This window comes from Eublepharis macularius, chromosome 11 (genome assembly GCF_028583425.1).
Source record: "Eublepharis macularius isolate TG4126 chromosome 11, MPM_Emac_v1.0, whole genome shotgun sequence".
NCBI classification, from domain to species: Eukaryota; Metazoa; Chordata; class Lepidosauria; order Squamata; family Eublepharidae; genus Eublepharis; species Eublepharis macularius.
The window spans coordinates 87,717,074-87,736,297 of record NC_072800.1 but is presented as its reverse complement, the minus strand read 5'-3'; the positions used below and the strand labels follow the sequence as shown (position 1 = coordinate 87,736,297).

General features: G+C 47.2%; 1 protein-coding gene across 1 annotated transcript in view; it reads left to right on the top strand.

The window, feature by feature from the left end:
- The window catches only part of VILL (villin like), a 72,696-nt gene that overhangs the window by 25,329 nt on the left and 28,143 nt on the right, over positions 1-19,224 (top strand). Inside the window, exons 3-5 of the mRNA XM_054990873.1 lie at positions 9,933-10,007; positions 15,097-15,293; positions 18,052-18,160. Of these exons, the coding sequence (XP_054846848.1) occupies positions 9,933-10,007; positions 15,097-15,293; positions 18,052-18,160 (381 nt within the window). The remainder of the gene's footprint in view (positions 1-9,932; positions 10,008-15,096; positions 15,294-18,051; positions 18,161-19,224) is intronic.

Below are 19,224 nucleotides of genomic sequence, written 5' to 3'. Positions count from 1 at the left end.
AAAATGGACCCAATCTGTGCCAAAATGGGTCCGTTTTGAGGCATTGTGGAGCGCAGGAGTGCTCCTGCGCTCCGCAGCACCCGAAAATTGGTCCATTTTGCCACAGATCGGGGCTGTTATGAGGCGCTGCGGAGTGCAGGAGCGCTCCTGTGCTCCACTGCACCTCAAAATGGGCTCAATCTGCGGCAAAATGGGCCCAAAACGAGCCTGATTTCACCCCAAATGGGTCCGTTTTGAAGTGATGCAGAGCGCAGGAGCACTCCCATGCTCCATAGCAGCCCTGATCCGGGCCAAAACGGGCCCAATCCCAGCAGCTGCTGTGCACGGAAGCACGCAGCGCTGCGAGGGAGCGTGCACGGACGGTGCACGCCCCTGCTGGTTAGGTAAGTGGGGGCAGGGTGTGGGGAGCAGGGGTGGGGGATCCCCCACCCCCACTGGGGGTCTGGCATCCCTACTCAGAGTGCACCCAGGAGGCCCGTTCCCACAACATTTCCCCCCTGCTGTCCAGGTGAGTGGTGGCGGGGGGAGGAATCTGGGAGTGGGAGATCCCCCGCCCCCACCGGGGGATCCGCAACCCTAGGGCAAGGTTTGCAGAGGAGAGAGACCCCAGTGGAGTGTAATGCCATAGAGACTATGATAATAATAACATTTGATTTATATACGGCCCTTCAGGACGACATAACACCCAGTCAGAGCGGTTTACAAATTATTATTTTCATAACAAGCACCCTGTGAGGTGGGTGGGGCTGAGAGAGCTCCGAGAGAGCTGTGACTTGCCCAAGGCCGCCCAGCTGTCTTCAAGCGGAGGAGTGAGGAATCAAACCCGGCTCTCCAGATTATAGTCCTGCCGCACTTAACCACTACACCAAACTGACTGTAGAGAATTCATCTCTGTAGTCTGGTGGTCAGTTGTAATTCTGGGAGATGTCCAGGCCTCACCTGGAGGTTGGCAACCCTAATTGAGGCAAACTAGAATTGGGGTGATTGTCTGCAGGTTGAATCTTGGTGTCACAGGCTCAACCGAGGTTCAAACAGGCTCTGTGGTTTTTCAGCGATGTGCAGGCCTCAGCATACGGCTTGTTTCTTTGGAAACTTGGCCGCCTCTTGACTTGCAGAGTGAAAGCCGCCTTATCTAGGCTTTTGAAGTATGTGCACCTTCTGGTCTGTCTGCCTGTAGCTCCACCCAGGTGTACATTCAGTTTTCTGGGTTGGGCATTTTATACCATGCATGGATGGCTAAGCAGAAATCAGCCGTGTCCACAAAACCGTGTTCCAGTCCCTTCTGCCCCTTGGCTATTTATTTATTTATTGCATTGCTATACCGCCCTCCCCGTCAGGCGGGCTCAGGGCGGTGTAACAACATACAATTTGTAACGTACAGTTTAAAAACAATAAAAGCATTATAAATAAACATTAAAACACTATTCCATATACAATAAAATTTTCTCATTTTTTATTTGAGAATACTCTGTATCTATCAGAGAACTGATTCACAAAGTTTTAGGACGCACGCTTGAAAATCCTGCGCTTTTCTTCTCATCATCCTGGTGGCGCAGAGCCAGAATTAGGCTGTTTGCTGTGAGCTGGCAAATGTTTTTTGAACGCTTGCCATTGTGAGAGAACAACATGATCCTGCACAGCGCAGTGATCTTTGTGAGGAGGATCTATAAACGGGTTTGCTGAGTACATGGCCCCTGTTGAGGCTAACATCAAAAGGGAAGGCACTTCTGACAATGTTTGCGGCGATGGTGAAAAGCACCCATCTTTCGGAGGACTTTCTTTGACGTTGTAGCAAAGGAGGGTTGCCAGTCCCCCACTGGGGGTGGGGGATCCCCCAGTCTCACCCCTGCTTACCAAGCCAGCAGGGGAAAAGGCAAGGAACCTTACCCCCTACACCTCCCAGGGCATACTCCCAGGTGGCACAGCGCACTCCCACGCTCCGCAGTGGGCTGATTTGGGCCCCAAATGGGAGCACTTCAGGGCTCATTGTGCCACCCCAGCAGCACTCCTGCATTCCACTGCAGGCCAATTTCAGCCCTAAATGGGTGCGGGAGTACTCCCAGGGGCGGCACAAGGCCCTGCTCGATGACGTCACTTCCTGGAAGTGATGCCATCACATAGCCTGGGAGCGAGTGGGCGCAAAGAAGAAAAAGGCAACAGAGGGGCCTGGCAACCCTCTGCCATTGAGAATGTGGGCAATGCTGCTTCATTTGCCCTCAGTGACATCTTGACAAGTGGTCCTCCTGTACGTCATATGATCTGTAATTGCTTGGAAGAAACCGTCAGTATGCTTGTTCTTCTAGGAAGAAGGTAGCTCAGGTTTTTTTTTAAAAAAGGTACCAAATGGACAGCAGGTCAAATGGGAGCAAAATGGGAGCATTTGCCACACTGGAGGATGTTGAGGGGAAATGTTTTAGTATTTTGGCCTGGAAAAACCTAAATGTGCAACATTCAGAGCAGCTCTGGACTCAGGTTCGTTCTCTGGCATCTGTGTTTACAATGATCTCATACTGCAGAAGTGGGAGACAAGCCCGTTTGCCCAAGACCTTGGAGGTCTCTGCAGCCAGTCCTGTGCTGGCTGACAATTCCTGGGCTAGCTCGTCTAATGGGCTGACCCAGTAGAAGGCAGTAGGGTTGCCAGCTCCAGACTGGGAAATTCCTGGAGATTTGGGGGGTGGGACCTGGAAAGGGCAATGTTTGGGGAGGGGAGGTTGCTCAGCCGGGTATAATGCCATAGAGTCCACCTGCCAAGGAAGCATTTTTCCAGGGGAACCGGAGATAAGTAATTCCAGGATACCTCCTGGAGATTGGCAGCCCTAGAAGGCAGCTATCAACTGGACATGTTTAGCTGGCCACAGGCTGGGTGCCCTCATATGCTGACTTTTCAAGGATCTGTCATGGGTGCCAAAGGTGGATGGATTGACTCTAGGTTCCCAACCTGAGGGATTTTCCTCTGGTCTTGATGCCACTCTTGAGTGAGTTTAGGTGGGTAGCGGTGTTGGTCTGCAGAAGAACAGCAGGGCCGTTCTCACATTGCACAAAACTCTCGCGAGAAGACGCTATCTTCTGCGTTTTTTGCGCAATGTTTCGCAACGTTATGGAAGCAGGTTAGTAGTGTGAAAACGGCCCAGGAGTCCAGGGGCACCTTAGGGACCAACAAGGTTTTCAGGGTAGGAGATTTTGAGAGTCAGAGCTCCCTTCTTCACTGTGTGAGTTTATCAGTCTCCGGTCATTTGCTTGCTCTTGGTGCAAAGGGTAACTTAGCTTTGCCAACTCCAGGTTGGGAAATTCCTGGATATTTGGGGGGGTGGAGCATAGGAGGGTGGGGTTTGGAAAGGGGAGGGACCTGAGCAGGGTATAATGCCATAGAGTCCACCCTCCATAGCAGCCATTTTCTTCAGGGGAGCTGATCTCCATTATTGGAGCTCAGTTTTAAATCTGGGACATCTTCAGCTCCGCCGGGATGGTTGCAACCCTCCTCAAACCTTGCCAATGAATTCCATACATATAGGGCGAAAGGAGGAGGATACTTTATTTTAATTATATGAACATGTCTAACTTGCCTTTCACCTCTACCGGAGTAGGGGGAGGGGAGGCAGTTTGCAAAAATAACCATAATAGTTTACAATACACACTAGTATTGTCACTAGTAAACAGAATCATTGCAAAAGAGACCCTGGCGCTGTCTGCGGTTAACCAAAAGCTCTCTTTAAAAAAAAAAAAACACCCAACCAAGCAGCCTTTCTTAGAAGCAGAAAGGGAAGACTTTTTCCCGAAGGAAATCCGTTCCACAAAATTAGGGCTACTGCAGAAAAAGTCCAGCAATGGCTGGTAGCATTTCTCACTGCACTCTGAGAGTCTTTCTACATGAGACACCTCGGCACATGTTTGTCAAGTGTAGAGAGATGCAATGCTAGCCGGGAAGCGTAGTTGAAAAAGACAGAGCAGGTGGAGATCGCTCCTCAGAGGGTTTGTTAATTTCATCTTCGCCACCCTGAAGGTTCTGTCAATTTCACCTCTCCAGTCTAAAACTCTGTGGGATTTCAACCAGAGGGCAGCAAGGAATGGAAATGGGCTGGAGCTGCCTTCCAGAGCTGGGCTCGGACCTGAGAGGTTATAATGGGCTGAAGATTCCCTCCTGGCATTTCACAGCCCCTTCGCACAGCTCCAGTGTCTAGCAAAGCCTTTGCCCTGCTGATAGCTCTGTCTTTTTAAACTACCCTTCCCGGCTACCATTTCATCTCCCCACACTTGTTCTTCAGGTGTCACGTCTCATGTAGAGAGACTCTGAGAGTCTCTTGTGGGAGACTCAACAAGTTAATGTTGAAAATTGGGACACAGCTAATGCCTGAGTTAATGCAGGCAGAGACTCTCCCAAATATACATGGGTTTTACAGGTAAAAACCATTATACTGCACTCAGAAAAGGTCAGGCAACCCATGTAGTTGTGTCCGAATGCGTGGGATATGATCCAATCAGAACAGACTGTTGTATGGACCTTTGTTCTCTGTCCCCATAGGTTACTAATAAACCCGCATAAGTTACTAGCCCACAAAAACATCCCTCGATGAACTGCTTGCAAAACTGTTGTATTCTTTCAGGATATCCCAGTTTGCAAAACCTTATCTAAAAGATTGATTGTTGGCCTGCCTAGTCCCCATGCTGTGTGTGACAGGAGAATGGATATTCAACATATTTGCTTTGGTCACAGTAGGGATAAACTAGTCCAGCACATTAAAACCATTTGGTCACTGGAATCGGTGTGCCAGGCCTGGTTGGGTGCCTCCGCTCCAAGTGGCAATGGGAGGAAAAAAGTCAGTCTTGTGCGCCGTGAGTCACTTCCATGGAAAAACTGGAACTGAGGCTGGGTAGCTCTAGGAATTGCTAGAAATTCTATGGTTTTCCCATAGAGTTTCTGGTGATTCCTAGAGCTACCCGACCTCACTTCCAGATTTTCCCCAGAACTGACATCATGGTGCACCTGACACCATGTACCCCTTGCCCCCACAAGTTCCCACCAATTGTCAAGCATGGCTGGGCAATTCTATCACTGGAATCACAAACTTGGGCGGGGGGGGGAGTTTCACTAACTGAGTTTCTGTCTGTCTCATAGCTGTTAAAAAGCCTTGAGCCAGTTCCTGTTTCACAATGCTGTTGTGTGGAAAAATGGGAAGGGAAAAAGTCTGTGTCCCCCTTCCCCAACTTCCTCATAGGAACAGCAGGATAAAAATGTGAAGAGAATGAGTGGTATTAAATGGAGCCATAGACATTAGAGATGGAAAGCCCTTTCCGAAAGAAGAATGGTGCTTTTTAAAAAGGAAGTTGCGCATAAGTTTCAAAGTAATTCAGTTTTCCATGGTGGTTCGGAATCGTTACCTTCCTGGAAAAGTGTTGGCACCTCCTCTGAATGGGATTCCAGGGTACAAAGTGGTTAACCTGGGCCGATTCCAGACGGCCCTCTGCAATCCAAAACGTTGCGCGTTGTCGCGCGTCATTGCGCGGAAAACGCAAAATATCGCGTTTTCTCGCGCAAGTTTTGTGTGGCCGCGCGCAAAACTCGCGCGAGAAAACGCGATATTTCGCGTTTTCCGCGCGATGACGCGCAACAACGCGCAACGTTTTGGATTGCAGAGGGCCGTCTGGAATCGGCCCTGTTCTTATTTGTGTGTGTGTGAGAGAGAGAGAGAGAGAGAGAGAGAGAGAGAAGGGGGTGGGGCTCCAGAACTGGCTCTGTGGATGAGGTTGTTTTCAAATTGCAAAGAAAAAGAAAAAAATGTTGAGGCTGGTGCCAGTTTTTTGTGGGCAAAATGCAATTAGGAAAATGGAAGCAAAAGCGGGGGGTGGGTGGGTGTCTGATCTGTTTCTCCTGTTCCCTTCCCCATCACCAGACAGAAACACATGCTCTACGTTAAGTTTTCAAATGTTGAATACAGGGCTTTTTTTCAGCTGGAACGCAGTGGAACGGCATTCCCGCACCTCTTGAAAATGGTCACATGGCTTGTGGCTCCGCTCGGAGGGCGATCTAAACTCCCCTCTGTCTGGAGGTGAGGGGGTGGGGCCACCAGACATGTGACCGTTTTCACTGAGTGCAATTTAAACGTTAAAAAACTCCCCATTTGTTCCAGCTGACCCAAAGTGATGTCATTGTGCAGTCCCGGGAACATGCGCGCAGTTTGCGTATGCAGTACCAGGGGCACCACCTCCCTCCAGGAGTTATCCCCTGTGCTGGCAACCCACTGAGTTCCACCACCTCTTTTCCCAGAAAAAACGCCCTGGTTGTATACATTTGTGGTATTGCAACAGCAGCCAATGCCTGTGAAAATGGACTTTCTCAGTAGCCTGGCATGGATAGGTGTCTCATGACAACATCATGAAATTGATAGTTATGAAACTGCACCGCACTAAAAACAGTATTATGCATACGATGAAACAGAGGTGGATTTCAAAATGGCAGAATATTGTAATAAAACTTTGTAATATATACAAGGAACAAAAGAATGAAAACTGGCTAAAACCTTTTTTCCTGTTATAAAAATATAATATAATAGTATAAAATTATAAAGTAGGAATTACAATTCTGGAGTTGTTTTCAACTTGCTATACTCTGGATTGTAGTGAATGTTTAACCTTGCTTTCTGTGGCCAGTACCGGTCTACAAGGCTCGTTCCTTTCCGGATTGATCTTAATCTGACAGCCCTATGCAAGGAGAGTATGCCTGGCCCTATGGCAGCCCAGGGCGACAGTCTATGAAAATCAATGTGTCGTTAAATTCCTGCCTTCGCCCAACACGTTTTTCTAGTATTTTGTAAGTCTTGCTAGAGGTGAAGTGGAAAACCTCATTTCATTTCTGAGCAGAGCCAAGAAAAGCATGCAAAGACTTCTGGATTTGTGTTCGCACCATGATGCATGAAACATCATGGGGGGGGGCATTTCAGGTTGCTCTGTGTGTATGTGTGTGTGTGTGAGAGAGAGAGAGAGAGAGAGAGACGGAGAGGGAGAGAGAGAGAGCAGGGCTGAATCCACACGTCCCAGCATAGCGTTAAACTGTCAGAATGATAGCGTCTTCCTGGCGCGATTTCTGACATCATCACGTCACAAGAGCAGAAAAAACATGACTTACAGAATCTCTCTACACAAGATGCCTCGGTGCGTATCCATCAAGTGCAGTGAGACGTGATGTTAGCTGGGAAACGTAGTTTTAAAAGACAGAGCTGGCGGAGATCGCTCCCCAGAGAGTTTTTTAAGTCAATTTCACCTCTCTACACCAGGGTAGTTTTAAAAGACAGAACCAGCGGAGATCGCTCCTCAGAGAGTTTGTTAAGTCAATTTCACCTCTCTACACCAGGGTAGTTTTAAAAGACAGAGCTGGCGGAGATCCCTCCTCTGAGGGTTTGTTAATTTCATCTTCGCCTTCATCAATTTCACCTCTCCAGTCTAAAACTGTTGGATGGCAACCAGAAGGCAGTGAGGAATGGAAATGGGCTGGAGCTGCCTTCCAGAGCTTGGCTTGGACCTGGAGAGGTTCTAACGGGCTGAAGTTTCCCTTCTGGCATTTTACAGCCCCTTTAAACAGCTCCAGTGTATAGCAAAGCCTTTGCCCTGCTGCCAGCTCAGTCTTTTAAAACTACCCTTCCTGGCTAACATTGCATCTCCCTACATGTGTTCTTCACATGTCGGATGTCACATGTAGAGAGACTGTCAGTGCAATCCTAAACAGAGTTACTCCAGCCTAAGCCCATGGATTTCATTTAGTAACTCTGTTTAGGATTGCACTGTTAGTAAATTAACTGAAAGAAAGAATGGGTGACGGTTGCTAAACTGGCATGAGAAGGAGCAATAATGCTAAATGTTGAGAGCATTCAGTTAAAGGGGAAGGGGGGAGTAAATTGGCCTCCTGAAGCCCGAAAGTGGCTTGAATCTTGGAAGGTGCAATGCTGAGGGATCAGCTGGGATTTCCAAATTGCTCCTTCTGAGATTCTTTATGGATACTCGGCTTGTACATCCTTAAAGCCATTTATAACAGTAGTTATTCAGCATTTAGAATCAGGGAACTGGCCAAAAATGCAGGTGCCTCTGAGAAACGGTTGCATGTAGTTTGGAAAGGAGGAGGAAAGTGAACCTGTATTCCTCCCACGGTGCATCTGAAAAGCTTCCGGACATAAAGAGCAATTATATAATAATTATTGCTTCAATTTAAACAGTCTCTTTTTTCCTGTCTTTCATTGACTTACTCCTAGTTCTTCTATTCTCGCTGTGCAATTTCTGTCTAGTTGCTCCTATCTATTTACCAGGGAGAGTTCTTTCTTCTGGTGCTAACTCTGATAGATCACTGGCCTTGGTTTGGCCTTTTGGAGATGCTTTGTGAAGATGGTTAGTGTGATCTACTAGCCCTTTCATTTTTCAGGATTTAGCGCCTTTCCCAGCAAATCTAGATTTTAAATCTCTGAGTAGAGAATAGAGATGGGCACGAACCGAAATACAAACCAAAATTAAGCACAAACCAGGCCGGTTCATGGTTCGTGAACCAGTGGTTCGTCAGATCCCATTTCTGACAAACCGCCACGAACTTTAGGCTGGTTCGTTTGGTTCGTTTTTTGGTTTGTCACTGCAGACAGCCTGGTGCCAATCAATCAGTTTCCTAGGCAACAGAGGATGGACTTCCTGCAGACCTTGTGCTGGCCCAGAAGTGACAATTTTCTGACCTGGATGTGACATTTTCATGAACCAAACAAATCGGTTCGTGAACCAGGGGCAGGTTCGTGAAATTTCATGGTTTGTGGTTCATGAAATTTTACGAACCACGAACCACATGGTTCGGGTTTTTTCCCGGTTCATGCCCATCTCTAGTAGGTAATGGATCCATCTTGTTATATACCGGTAAATACACCTATGTGAACTCTGATGCACAACGCTGTGCACAGCTTGTCATCACAGCTGCTGACTTGAATGGTTGACATGAAGACTAGCTGTAGCCTAGGACCTGACAGGCTGATACTCCTAATGGTTAAGCATCCCAAGGACTGGCTAAAAAGCTCTTGCAGGAATCGTAGACCTCGGTCCATGATTTACACACCTGTACATTATATATCTTTGAAATGTGGGGGTAGTGTGGCATCTCCTACCTTGGGCCTGCACAATGAAACATATGCTAGGGTTGCCAACCTCCTGGAAATCTCCTAGAATTACAACTGATTTCCAGACAATAGAGATCAGTTCTCCTGGAGAAAATGGCTGCTTTGGAAGGTGGTCTTCGTTATACCCTGCCCTCCCCTTCTCAAACTCTACCTTCCCTTCTTTGGAGGTTTTTAAGCAGAGGCTAGATGGCCATCTGACTGCAATGCTGATTCTGTGAACCTGGGCAGATCGTGAGAGGGAGGGCAGGAAGGGTTACATCAGTGCTTAGTTCTTGTGGCCCCTTCTTACATGCCCAGAGTAAGGCCAATCGCCACTTTGGGTCAGGAAGCAATTTTCCCTAGGCCAGTTTGGCTAGGGATCCTGACAGTGTTTTGCCATCTTCTGGGCATGAAGCAGGGGTCACTGGGGGGGGGTGAGGGAAGGAGAGGTAGTTGTGAATTTCTTGCATTGTGCAGGGGGTTGGACTAGATGACACTGGAGGTACCTTCCAACCCTGTGATTTTATGATTCCCCTTTCAAAACTCCACCATCCCCAGTCTCCACCCACCAAATCTCCAGGAATTTTCCATCCCAGAGTTGGCAACCCTGCCTGTCTTGTCTGGTGTTTAAAAACCACCCATCCCTTCTTTTCCAATTGCAGGCACAGAGTTTTTAACAGGAGCCTTACAAAGTCCCGAGGGGCTGCCAATGAACTGCGTTTGACTTGAGGAGCCACATGTCGTGCAGTTTTATATGGAAGGTTGCAGTCTTGCTTTTGCATGCTGTGAACCAGATCTTTTGTGCTTTTGCCTTTTTAGAAAATGAAGATGGTACCCGTTCCTGAAAAGGCCTATGGGAGTTTTTTTGAAGGGGACTGTTACATCATCTTACATGTAAGTAGCTCTGGTAACCACAAACCCTGCACGGTGGTGGGATTGGATAGTCGCCAGTTCTGCGCGGAGCTATACAGAGAGACTGGTTTGTCTTCTGAATGGGTTTTGTTTCAATTCAGCATTGGTTTTGACATTCCAGAGGGAATAATAATACACGTTATGGAACAAATTATACAGACTAGGGCTGCTGGGTCCACTTATCCTCCGAGGGGGCAGGCAGCACTCATCTTTATGGACAACTTCAGACATCTTCGATCGGCCCATTTGGGGCCCAAATCGGCTCGCTCTGAAATGGGAGTGGTGTCATCATGCCGTCCCGGGAGTCCTCCTGAGAGGCCTATTCCCCGACCTTTTCTCCCCAGCAGCTAGGTGAGTGGTGGCATTGAACTCTATGGAATTATACCCCACTGAGGTCCCTCCCTCCTCAAACATCTCCCTCTCTAGGCGCCAGCTCCAAAATCTCCAGGAATTTCCTAACCTGCAGCTGGCAACCCTAGGTGGTAGGAGGCAGAGGGTGGGAGTGGGGGATTCCCCACCCCCACCAGGGGCCAAGACCCCTCATACAGATTCTTCTATTGTGAATGTATTTATAGCTGAGGCCTAAATAGAGTTTCCTATATTTATTTAAAGGTAAAGGTAGTCCCCTGTGCAAGCACCGAGTCATTACTGACCCATGGGGGATGTCGCATCAGGACATTTTCTTGGCAGACTTTTTACAGGGTGGTTTGCCATTGCCTTCCCCAATCGTCTACACTTTACTCCCAGGAAACTGGGTACTCATTTTACTGACATCAGAAGGATGGAAGGCTAAGTCAACCTTGAGTTGGCTATTTGAACCCGGCTTCCGCCAGGATCGAACTTAGGTCGTGAGCAGAGCTTGGGCTGCAGTACTGCAGCTTACCACTCTGTGCCACGGGGCTCTTCTCCTATATTTATTTATTTGAAACATTTTTATCCTGCTTTCTTCATTTGAAAATGGATGAAGCAGAGGGTTGCCAAGACCCCTTACCTTCCCAGCAGGGAGAGGCGGGACTTACATGTATTTTCTTGCTCATACAAAAACCTCACTTCCAGGAGTGGCATCATCACACATGTCTTGGAAGTGCTTCTGTGGGCTTCATGCCAGGCTGATTTGGGCCCCTCTACCCCTTCCTAAGGATGCTAGGCAGTACCAAGCTACACCTGCCAACCAGTGGGAGGTTTGGGAACAGGGACATGGGAGACTGTGATGTTGCATGTGCTGTTCCATCCTCTCCGGTGAAAACCTGGAAATGACATAGGGTAGTTCTAGGAAAGGCCAGAAACTCTATGATAAAACCATTGGTTTTCTGCCGATTCCTAGAGCTACCGTCTATCACTTCCAGGTAGTGACCAGAAGTGGCATAACAGTGCACATGATACTGTCATTTAAAAAAAAATTCTCCTGTCACATCTTGGGGTGAGAGTGGGCAACAGAAGCTGGGGATGAGGTCCTCCACCCTGACCAGGGAACTGACAAGCCTACCCCTGTGAATACAGGTGGAGTCTAAATGGATGCTGCAGCCACACCCGTCTCGCAGTTCTCCCTTTCATCCGATGAAAAACAGGTTTTGTTTTTCTTGGGATCAAAGTGGAAAGTCCGAGGGATGCCCGTCAAAATGAGAATGACATTGTGCAGATGTTCCCTTTTTATTTGGGGGCTTCCTGCTTTCCACGTGGGCAAAAATCCTGAGGAAGAAGCACCCTAGGGGGCCTTTTGGCCTAATCCAGTAGGATGGGTCTTTATTATTAAAATAGGACATTAAAATTACTCCATATTTGATGTAAAACACATGCTCCCTCATATGCTCAGAAGAGCTTGGTTTAGATTATTTATTTATTTACTTCTTTTAGACCCTATTATTCTCCAAAGTGGTTTACAACATGCAGAGAGGCCAGTTTGCAGGACTTGGGTATCTGTGGCAGGCAGGGCTTTTTTTCAGCCAGAATGCAGTGGAACGGAGTTCTGGCACCGCTTGAAAATGGTCACATGGCTGGTGGCCCCGCCCCCTGATCTCCAGACAGAGGGGAGTTTAGATGGCCCTCTGCACCGCTGCAGCAGTGCAGAGGGCCATCTAAACTCCCCTCTGTCTGGAGATCAGGGGGCGGGGCCACCAGCCATGTGACCGTTTTTGCCGAGGGCAATTTAAACTTTTAAAAACTCCCCCCTTGCTCCAGCTGACCCAAAGTGACATCATTGGCCTTGGGACTCATGCGTGCACTTTATGCGCACACATATGGTACCAGGGGCACCACCTCCCGCCAAGAGTTGCCCCTTGTGCTGGCAACTCACTGAGTTCCACCACCTCTTTTCCCAGAAAAAAAGCCCTGGTGGCAGGTGTGTGAGAGCAGAAATTAGAGAAGGGCAACTGTTAAAGACGTATCAGCCCTGCCAGGAGGGAAAAAAGGTATCCCTCCCTGTTGCTGCTACTCTGCTGGCACCAGGCTTTATTAAGCCCCCTCTGGAACACTGGCTGCAATTATCTAGTTCCGCAGACTTTGTGGTGACAGGGACCCGGGACTTCGGTCCTTCGGTTTCCTTTTCCTCAGAGCTGAGGTGTATTCAGCCCTCCCTTCTCGCCCTCAGGGCCTGAAATTGCTCTTTTCTTATACTAATTGCTATGGCAACCTAGCTGCAGCGGAACCGTTTCCCGAATGTTTACTTTGCAGCGTTGCTAGAAGGTGCTAGAAAAATAAGTTCTGTGCAGGTTGGAGCACGTATTGTTTTTCCGGTGGCTTGTTCTCTCCAGCGGCCTTCTGCACATTCAGGTGGCTCCCTGAGGGATCCTCGAAACAAGGACAAAATGGGGGATTCTTGTCATAAATCATAGACCTCTAATTGAGGGATGTGGCCTCTGGGTTTCCTGTCTCTCAGACATAGCAGTGCGTGTTAGATGCTTCAGAACATAATCTAGAGAGCTGACCAAATATCAATCTGCGGGAGGCATCTAGTTCCCAGAGCGATTTTGATTTCCCTGCCACGTTTCAATTAAGTTGTAGTAAAAAAAACTTGACTCCTGTACAAAAAAGGGGTATTTATTTCCAGCTTGTACATTATCTCTCTTTCTGTCAAAATTTTATAACAACAACAACAACAATAACAATAACAATAACAACATTCAATTTATATACCGCCCTTCAGGATGACTTAACACCCACTCAGAGCGGTTTTACAAAGTATGTTATTATTATCCCCACAACAAAACACCCTGTGAGGTGGGTGGGGCTGAGAGAGCTAGAAGCTGTGACTTCTATTCCACTCTCCTTAGGGTTGCCAACTCTGGGTCAGAAAATTCCTGATTTGGGGAGCAGAGCCTGAGAAGGGCCAGGTATAGGGAGAGGAGGGATCTCAATGGGGTATAATTCCAGAGTCCACCCTCCAAAGGTGCCATTTTCTCCAGGGGAACTGATCTCTTTCGACTGGAGATCAATTGTAATTCCAGGAGATCTCCAGCCACCACCTGGAGGATGGCAACGCTTTACTTAGTGCAACATTCTGGCCGTTTCCACACACGTTAAATAATCCACTTTCAATACGCTTTAGTGCACATTTGTAACGGATTTTCCATGTGTGGAACAAAAAATCCACTTCTAAAGGATAACTAAAGTGCATTGAAAGAGCATTATTCAATGTGTGTGGAAACGGCCTCTGATAATTTCTCAGCAACTGGCTCTTTCTTAAATCTTCCATTTGGATTTTCTATGCAAATCCTTGGCTATCTGCTCATAGGCACTACTGTAAAGCTCTTATAATGAATGGAGCCTCCTCCACACAAAAGGAGGGGATCAGTTTGCATAACAAAAGTTTAATTCTAAGCTCTAAAGAATAGATTGGCTCCCCAGAATACAAATTTGTTGATAACTAAGCCCATCTGAAGCTACATTTTTATCCCACCATCATCCAAGGAGTTTGTGGCAGCATGCCTAGGGTAGCCAACTCCAGGTTGGGAAATCCCTGGCGATTCGGGGGAGGAGCCTGGGGGGAATGGGATTTGGGGCAGGGAGGGACCTCAGCAGTGTATGATGCCATAGAGTCCAAAGCAGCCATTTTCTCCAGCAGAGGGTCGAGCTACACGTGACGAATGACACTTGCCTGGCAAGTGAACAGACTCACGTGTATTCCTTCTTGTTCCCTATGTGATCAAGTGGAGCGCAAGTGAATGGCAAATGAACAGGGAGGAATACACGTGAGTCTGTTCACTTGCCAGGCAAGTGTCATTCGTCACTTGTAGCTCGACCCAGAGTAAGTAGTTAGCAGTTTTGTGTGTTCCATAACTGATGAGCAGGGAAATGGGATGTCCATAGCAGACATCTGAGTGTCATCAAATAAGGTCTAGTTTGCCTTGAGATCAGTGGAGATCTTTATTGCCCTGTGGCACAGAGTGGTAAGCTGCAGTACTGCAGCCCAAGCTCTGCTCGCGACCTGAGTTCGATCCTGGCGGAAGCCGGGTTCAGGTAGCCGGCTCAAGGTTGACTCAGCCTTCCATCCTTCTGAGGTCAGTAAAATGACTACCCAGTTTCCCGGGGGTAAAGTGTAGATGACTGGGGAAGGCAATGGCAAACCGCCCCATAACAAAAAGTCTGCCAAGAAAACATCGTGATGCGATGTCCTCCCATCGGTCAGTAATGACTCGGTGTTTGCACAGGGGACTGCCTTTACCTTACCTTTTACCTTTATTGCCCCAACAGTTCTAAGAGGGGATTGTCTTCCTTTTTGGTTATTTACATATTTTTAAAAATTTCACACATCCCAAAGGCTCGGGAATGGCTGCCAATCTCCCAGTGGGCTTGGAGATCTCCCCAAATTACAACCAATCTCTAGACTACAGAAATCAGTTCTTTTGGAGAAAATGGCTGCTTTGGATGGTGGAGTCTATGGCATTATACCCTGCTGAGGTCCCTCACTTCCTCAAACTCTGCCCTTCCCCAAGCTCCACTCCCCAAATCTCCAAGAATTTCCCAAGCCAGACTGGCAACCCGGGGCTCCCGTTAGCCACATTTCCAACATAGTAACTGGAGGAATATATTTGCCTGGTGCCCTTTTTCATTCCCTCTGTCCCTTTTGTCTCAGAACACAAAGACGCAGTCAGGATTTGCCACTGACCTGCACTTCTGGATCGGCCGCGAGTCTTCTCAAGACGAGCAAGGGGCAGCCGCTTTCTACGTGACTCAGCTGGACGACATGCTGGGAGGGAACCCCGTGCAACATCGAGAGGTGCAAGGATACGAATCGGCAGCCTTTAAAAGCTATTTCAAGAAAGGCATCATGTGAGTGATGAGGAAATGAAGGGTAGCTAGAGAGAAAGCGTGTCAAATCTATTGCCGCCAAGCCTGATATAAGTGAATAGTGAACAATGAACAGTGAATAATGTCCAATGCCTTTGATCTCATTCTTGCCTGTTTCCCTGGTTTTGGTCCAGTTGCACTTTTTGTAGTAGTAGTAGTAACAACAACAACAACAATTGTGCTTATATACCACACTTCTGGACAGCTTAGTGCCCCACTCAGAGCTGTGAACAAAGTGTATTATTATCCCCACAATACAGATGGGGAGTTGGGCTGAAAGGAGTGGCTGACCCAAGGCCGCCTGCTGAGCTCATGGCAGTGGTGGGAGTCGAACCAGCAGAGCGCTGACTCACAGCCCAACCAATTAGCCACTATGCGACAGCAGCTTTTACAATAGCTATGCTTATATACTGCTCTTTTAGACAGATTAGTGCCCCACTTGGAGTGGTGAATAAAGTCAATGTTATCATTATCCCCACAATACAGCTAGGGAGTTGGGGCTGAGAGGAGCGGCTCACCCAAGGCCTCCTGCTGAGTTCAAGGCAGAAGGTGAAGTCGAACCAGCAGAGTGCTGATTCGCAATCCAACCACTATAGCACTATGCTATAGCAACACATATAACAGTGCACTTATATGCTGCTCTCCCGACAGACTAGTGCCTCACTCAAGGCAGTGAACAAAGTCAGTGTTATTATTTATTTATTTACATCATTTATAGTCCGCCTTTTTCATTGAGACTCAAGGCGGATTACACAGTATGAAGTTAATACCATCAGTATCAAGTACATTTCAATACAATACCATAAGGAAAACAGATACAAGTTTAAAAGACATAGCATTAGCCAGGATCCAAGAAAGGCAGAGTAGAAAAATACTGGAGCAAAGCAATCAGTTCTAGGACTAACATTAGACAACATGGAGCGCTGGTTGTACATATTTAAAGCAGCAGATAATATATAAGGCAAAAATGGTGATGAAGTCTGTGATCCCCAACTCGTTAGTGAAGCACCTGAGACCCCATCCCTACAATGCAGCCCCCCCCCCATTTGAGTAAAAAGCCTTTTTGAACAGTTCGGTTTTGCATCGTTTATGGAAAGCCAGGAGAGTGGGGGCTCTTCTGACTTCCTCAGGCAGGTCATTCCACAGGATAGGGGCCACCACAGAGAAAGCCCATGTACGAGCTGCTGCTGACTTCACCTGTGTGTAGCACCAAAGAAAAAAGGAAGTGAGCCCAGGCACAACCAAGAATCTAAATCTAATTTATAATTGTGTATATCCACTACAAAATAATCAAACATGAAATAAATGAATATTAATGGTGAAAAGTCCACAATCAATATAAGAGTAATTTTCAAAGTCCAGCCATATTATAGTATTTCTCCGGCGTTGTTGAGTGGTAGTAGGCTTCGCAGCTGTTGAGAATTAAGCCGTGAAGACATCCATTGCAAATTAGTAGCGTTGTTAAGGAAGACAGCGCTGGAGAAGATAGGTGGCAACGAGTACGAGCTGGCAAATTTCCTCTTTGCTCATTTCAGACCAAAGTATCTTTCCGCAGGCCACAATATATTTTGAAGTCAAGCAATTCAATTCTATCATACATCAAAGTTTCCATCAGATGGACTTTGAAAATTACTCTTATATTGATTGTGGACTTTCACCATTAATATTCATTTATTTCACGTTTGATTATTTGTAGTGGATATACACAATTATAAATTAGATTTAGATTCTTGGTTGTGCCTGGGCTCACTTCCTTTTTTCTTTGGTGCTAGTCTAGTGAGGAAGTGTAAACCCTCCCCCCCCCCCCTTTCACATGTGTGGTTCACCTGTGTGTAGCCTGGCACCTGCAGGAGACCATGTTCAGATGAGCGAAGCTGCCGTGGAGGAACATAGGGAGGGAGGCGGTCCCGTAGGTATGCCGGACCAAAGCCGTAAACAACTTTGTATGTAATAACCAATACCTTGAACTGAGCACGGTAACTGATGGGTAGCCAGTGGAGCGACTGTAGGATTGGAGTGACGTTCATGCTCCTACTCACTCCTGATAACAATCGAGCTGCAGCATTTTGCACTAATTGGAGCCTCCTTGTTAACTTAGATGGGAGGTCAATGTATAGAGCATTACAATAGTCAAGCCTTGATGTTACCACAGCATGGATCCAAGTGGCCAGGTCAGCCGTGTCAAGATAAGAAGCCATCTTCCAGGCTAGAGTGAGGTTGTAGAAAGCATTTTTTTCCACTGCCTTAACTTGTTTTTCTAGTAATAACGCTGGATAACCCCTAGGCTCTTAACTGAATCTGCAAGGGTGAGATGAACTCCATAGGAATTGGGGAGTACAATGTCCTTCAAGATCTCTGCCTTCCCAACAAGCATCACTTCAGTCTTGTCTGGGTTCAGTTTCAATATTATCCCCATTATACAGCTGGGGAACCGGGGCTGAGAGGCCACCTGCTGAGCTCATGGCAGTGATGGGAGTCGAACCAGCAGAGTGCTGACTCACAGCCCAACCGCTTAACCACTGTGCTGCAACAGCTCACTTTGCTGTCATGTTTTTTTAAGAGTACACAAACAATAATGAGGACGGGAAATCGGTTTTGGTTTTTTGGTCCATTGAAACCAAGAGCCTTAATGAGGCACACTTTTGTAGAACCGGAACCCTTTCTCTACAGCTGCAATCTGTGTTAGGAATCTGGCTGCCTTTAAAAAGTTTCTCTTGTTGGCCCTCCTTATTTCCAATAGCTACAAGAAAGGAGGAATCAGTTCCGGATTCAGGCATGTGGAAACCAACATGTATAACATCAAGCGTCTCCTTCATGTCAAGGGGAAGAAGCACGTGTCAGCCACAGAAGTAAGAATGGGAAAACCGAATCCTGCTGTTTTCGTTGAGGATTAAATTTCGCATTGTTCGGTGGGGTTCATTGATGCATGAACAGGCTAGGATGTGCTCTCAAATGCCACTGGAGCATTGAAAATGCTCAGATTGACAGACCTCTTTCAGCAACCGAAGAGGACTCTTTCTGTTCCGAGCAGCAAGAGGTGCCTTTTCTTCTCTTTGGCCTCTCCTGTGCTATAGAGGCAAGGTTTGCTCACCCTGCTGGGAAGGTGTTGAAGAGCAAGGTGTGCCCCCCAACAGCTGGCAAAAGTCTGGAACAAGGGACTTGCAACTTCCTACCCTCCGGAAACCTTTTCTGCATTACTTTTGGCGATGATCAGGAAGGATTCATAGGGTTGCCAACCCCTAGGTGGTGGCTGGAGATCTCCCTGAATTGCAACTGATCTCCAGGCGTGACATGTTGGATAATGCACTTTCAATCCTCTTTGGAGATCATTTGGAACTGAATTTTTCAAGTGTGAAACAAAAAATCCACTTCCAAACGATTGCTAAAGTGCATTGAAAGTGCATTATCCAACGTGTGTGGAATCAGCTAAAGATCAACTCCCCTGGAGAAAATGGCTGCATTGGGATTATAACCAGTGAGTGCCAGCCCCTCCCCAAACCCCACCCTCTCCAAGCACCACCCCCAAAATCTCCAGATATTTCCCCTATCTGGAGCTGGCGACCCCACACTGCCACAGAATCTGGGTTACCAGGCCCACTCTAAAATTCACCCAACTCTCCATACAGGGGAGTGCATGGGATCATATGTAAACAGGAAAGTTACATATGGCGAATCTAAGCCTAGTTCTCACTTGAGAGGTAAATCAGATTCTTGGCTGTGCTGTGTCAGACTGCAGAGGCGTGATTGTATAACTGATTTTTTAAAAAATGAAAAATAAATCTTTGTGTATGGAAAACTAACATATGAGGCTAATCTAGCATGCAAAGGTGCTAATTTTCTACTTGCAAGGAATTATTTATAGAGAGCAGCATACACTTGGAAGCCACAGATGGACTCTCATTGACGCATGGAT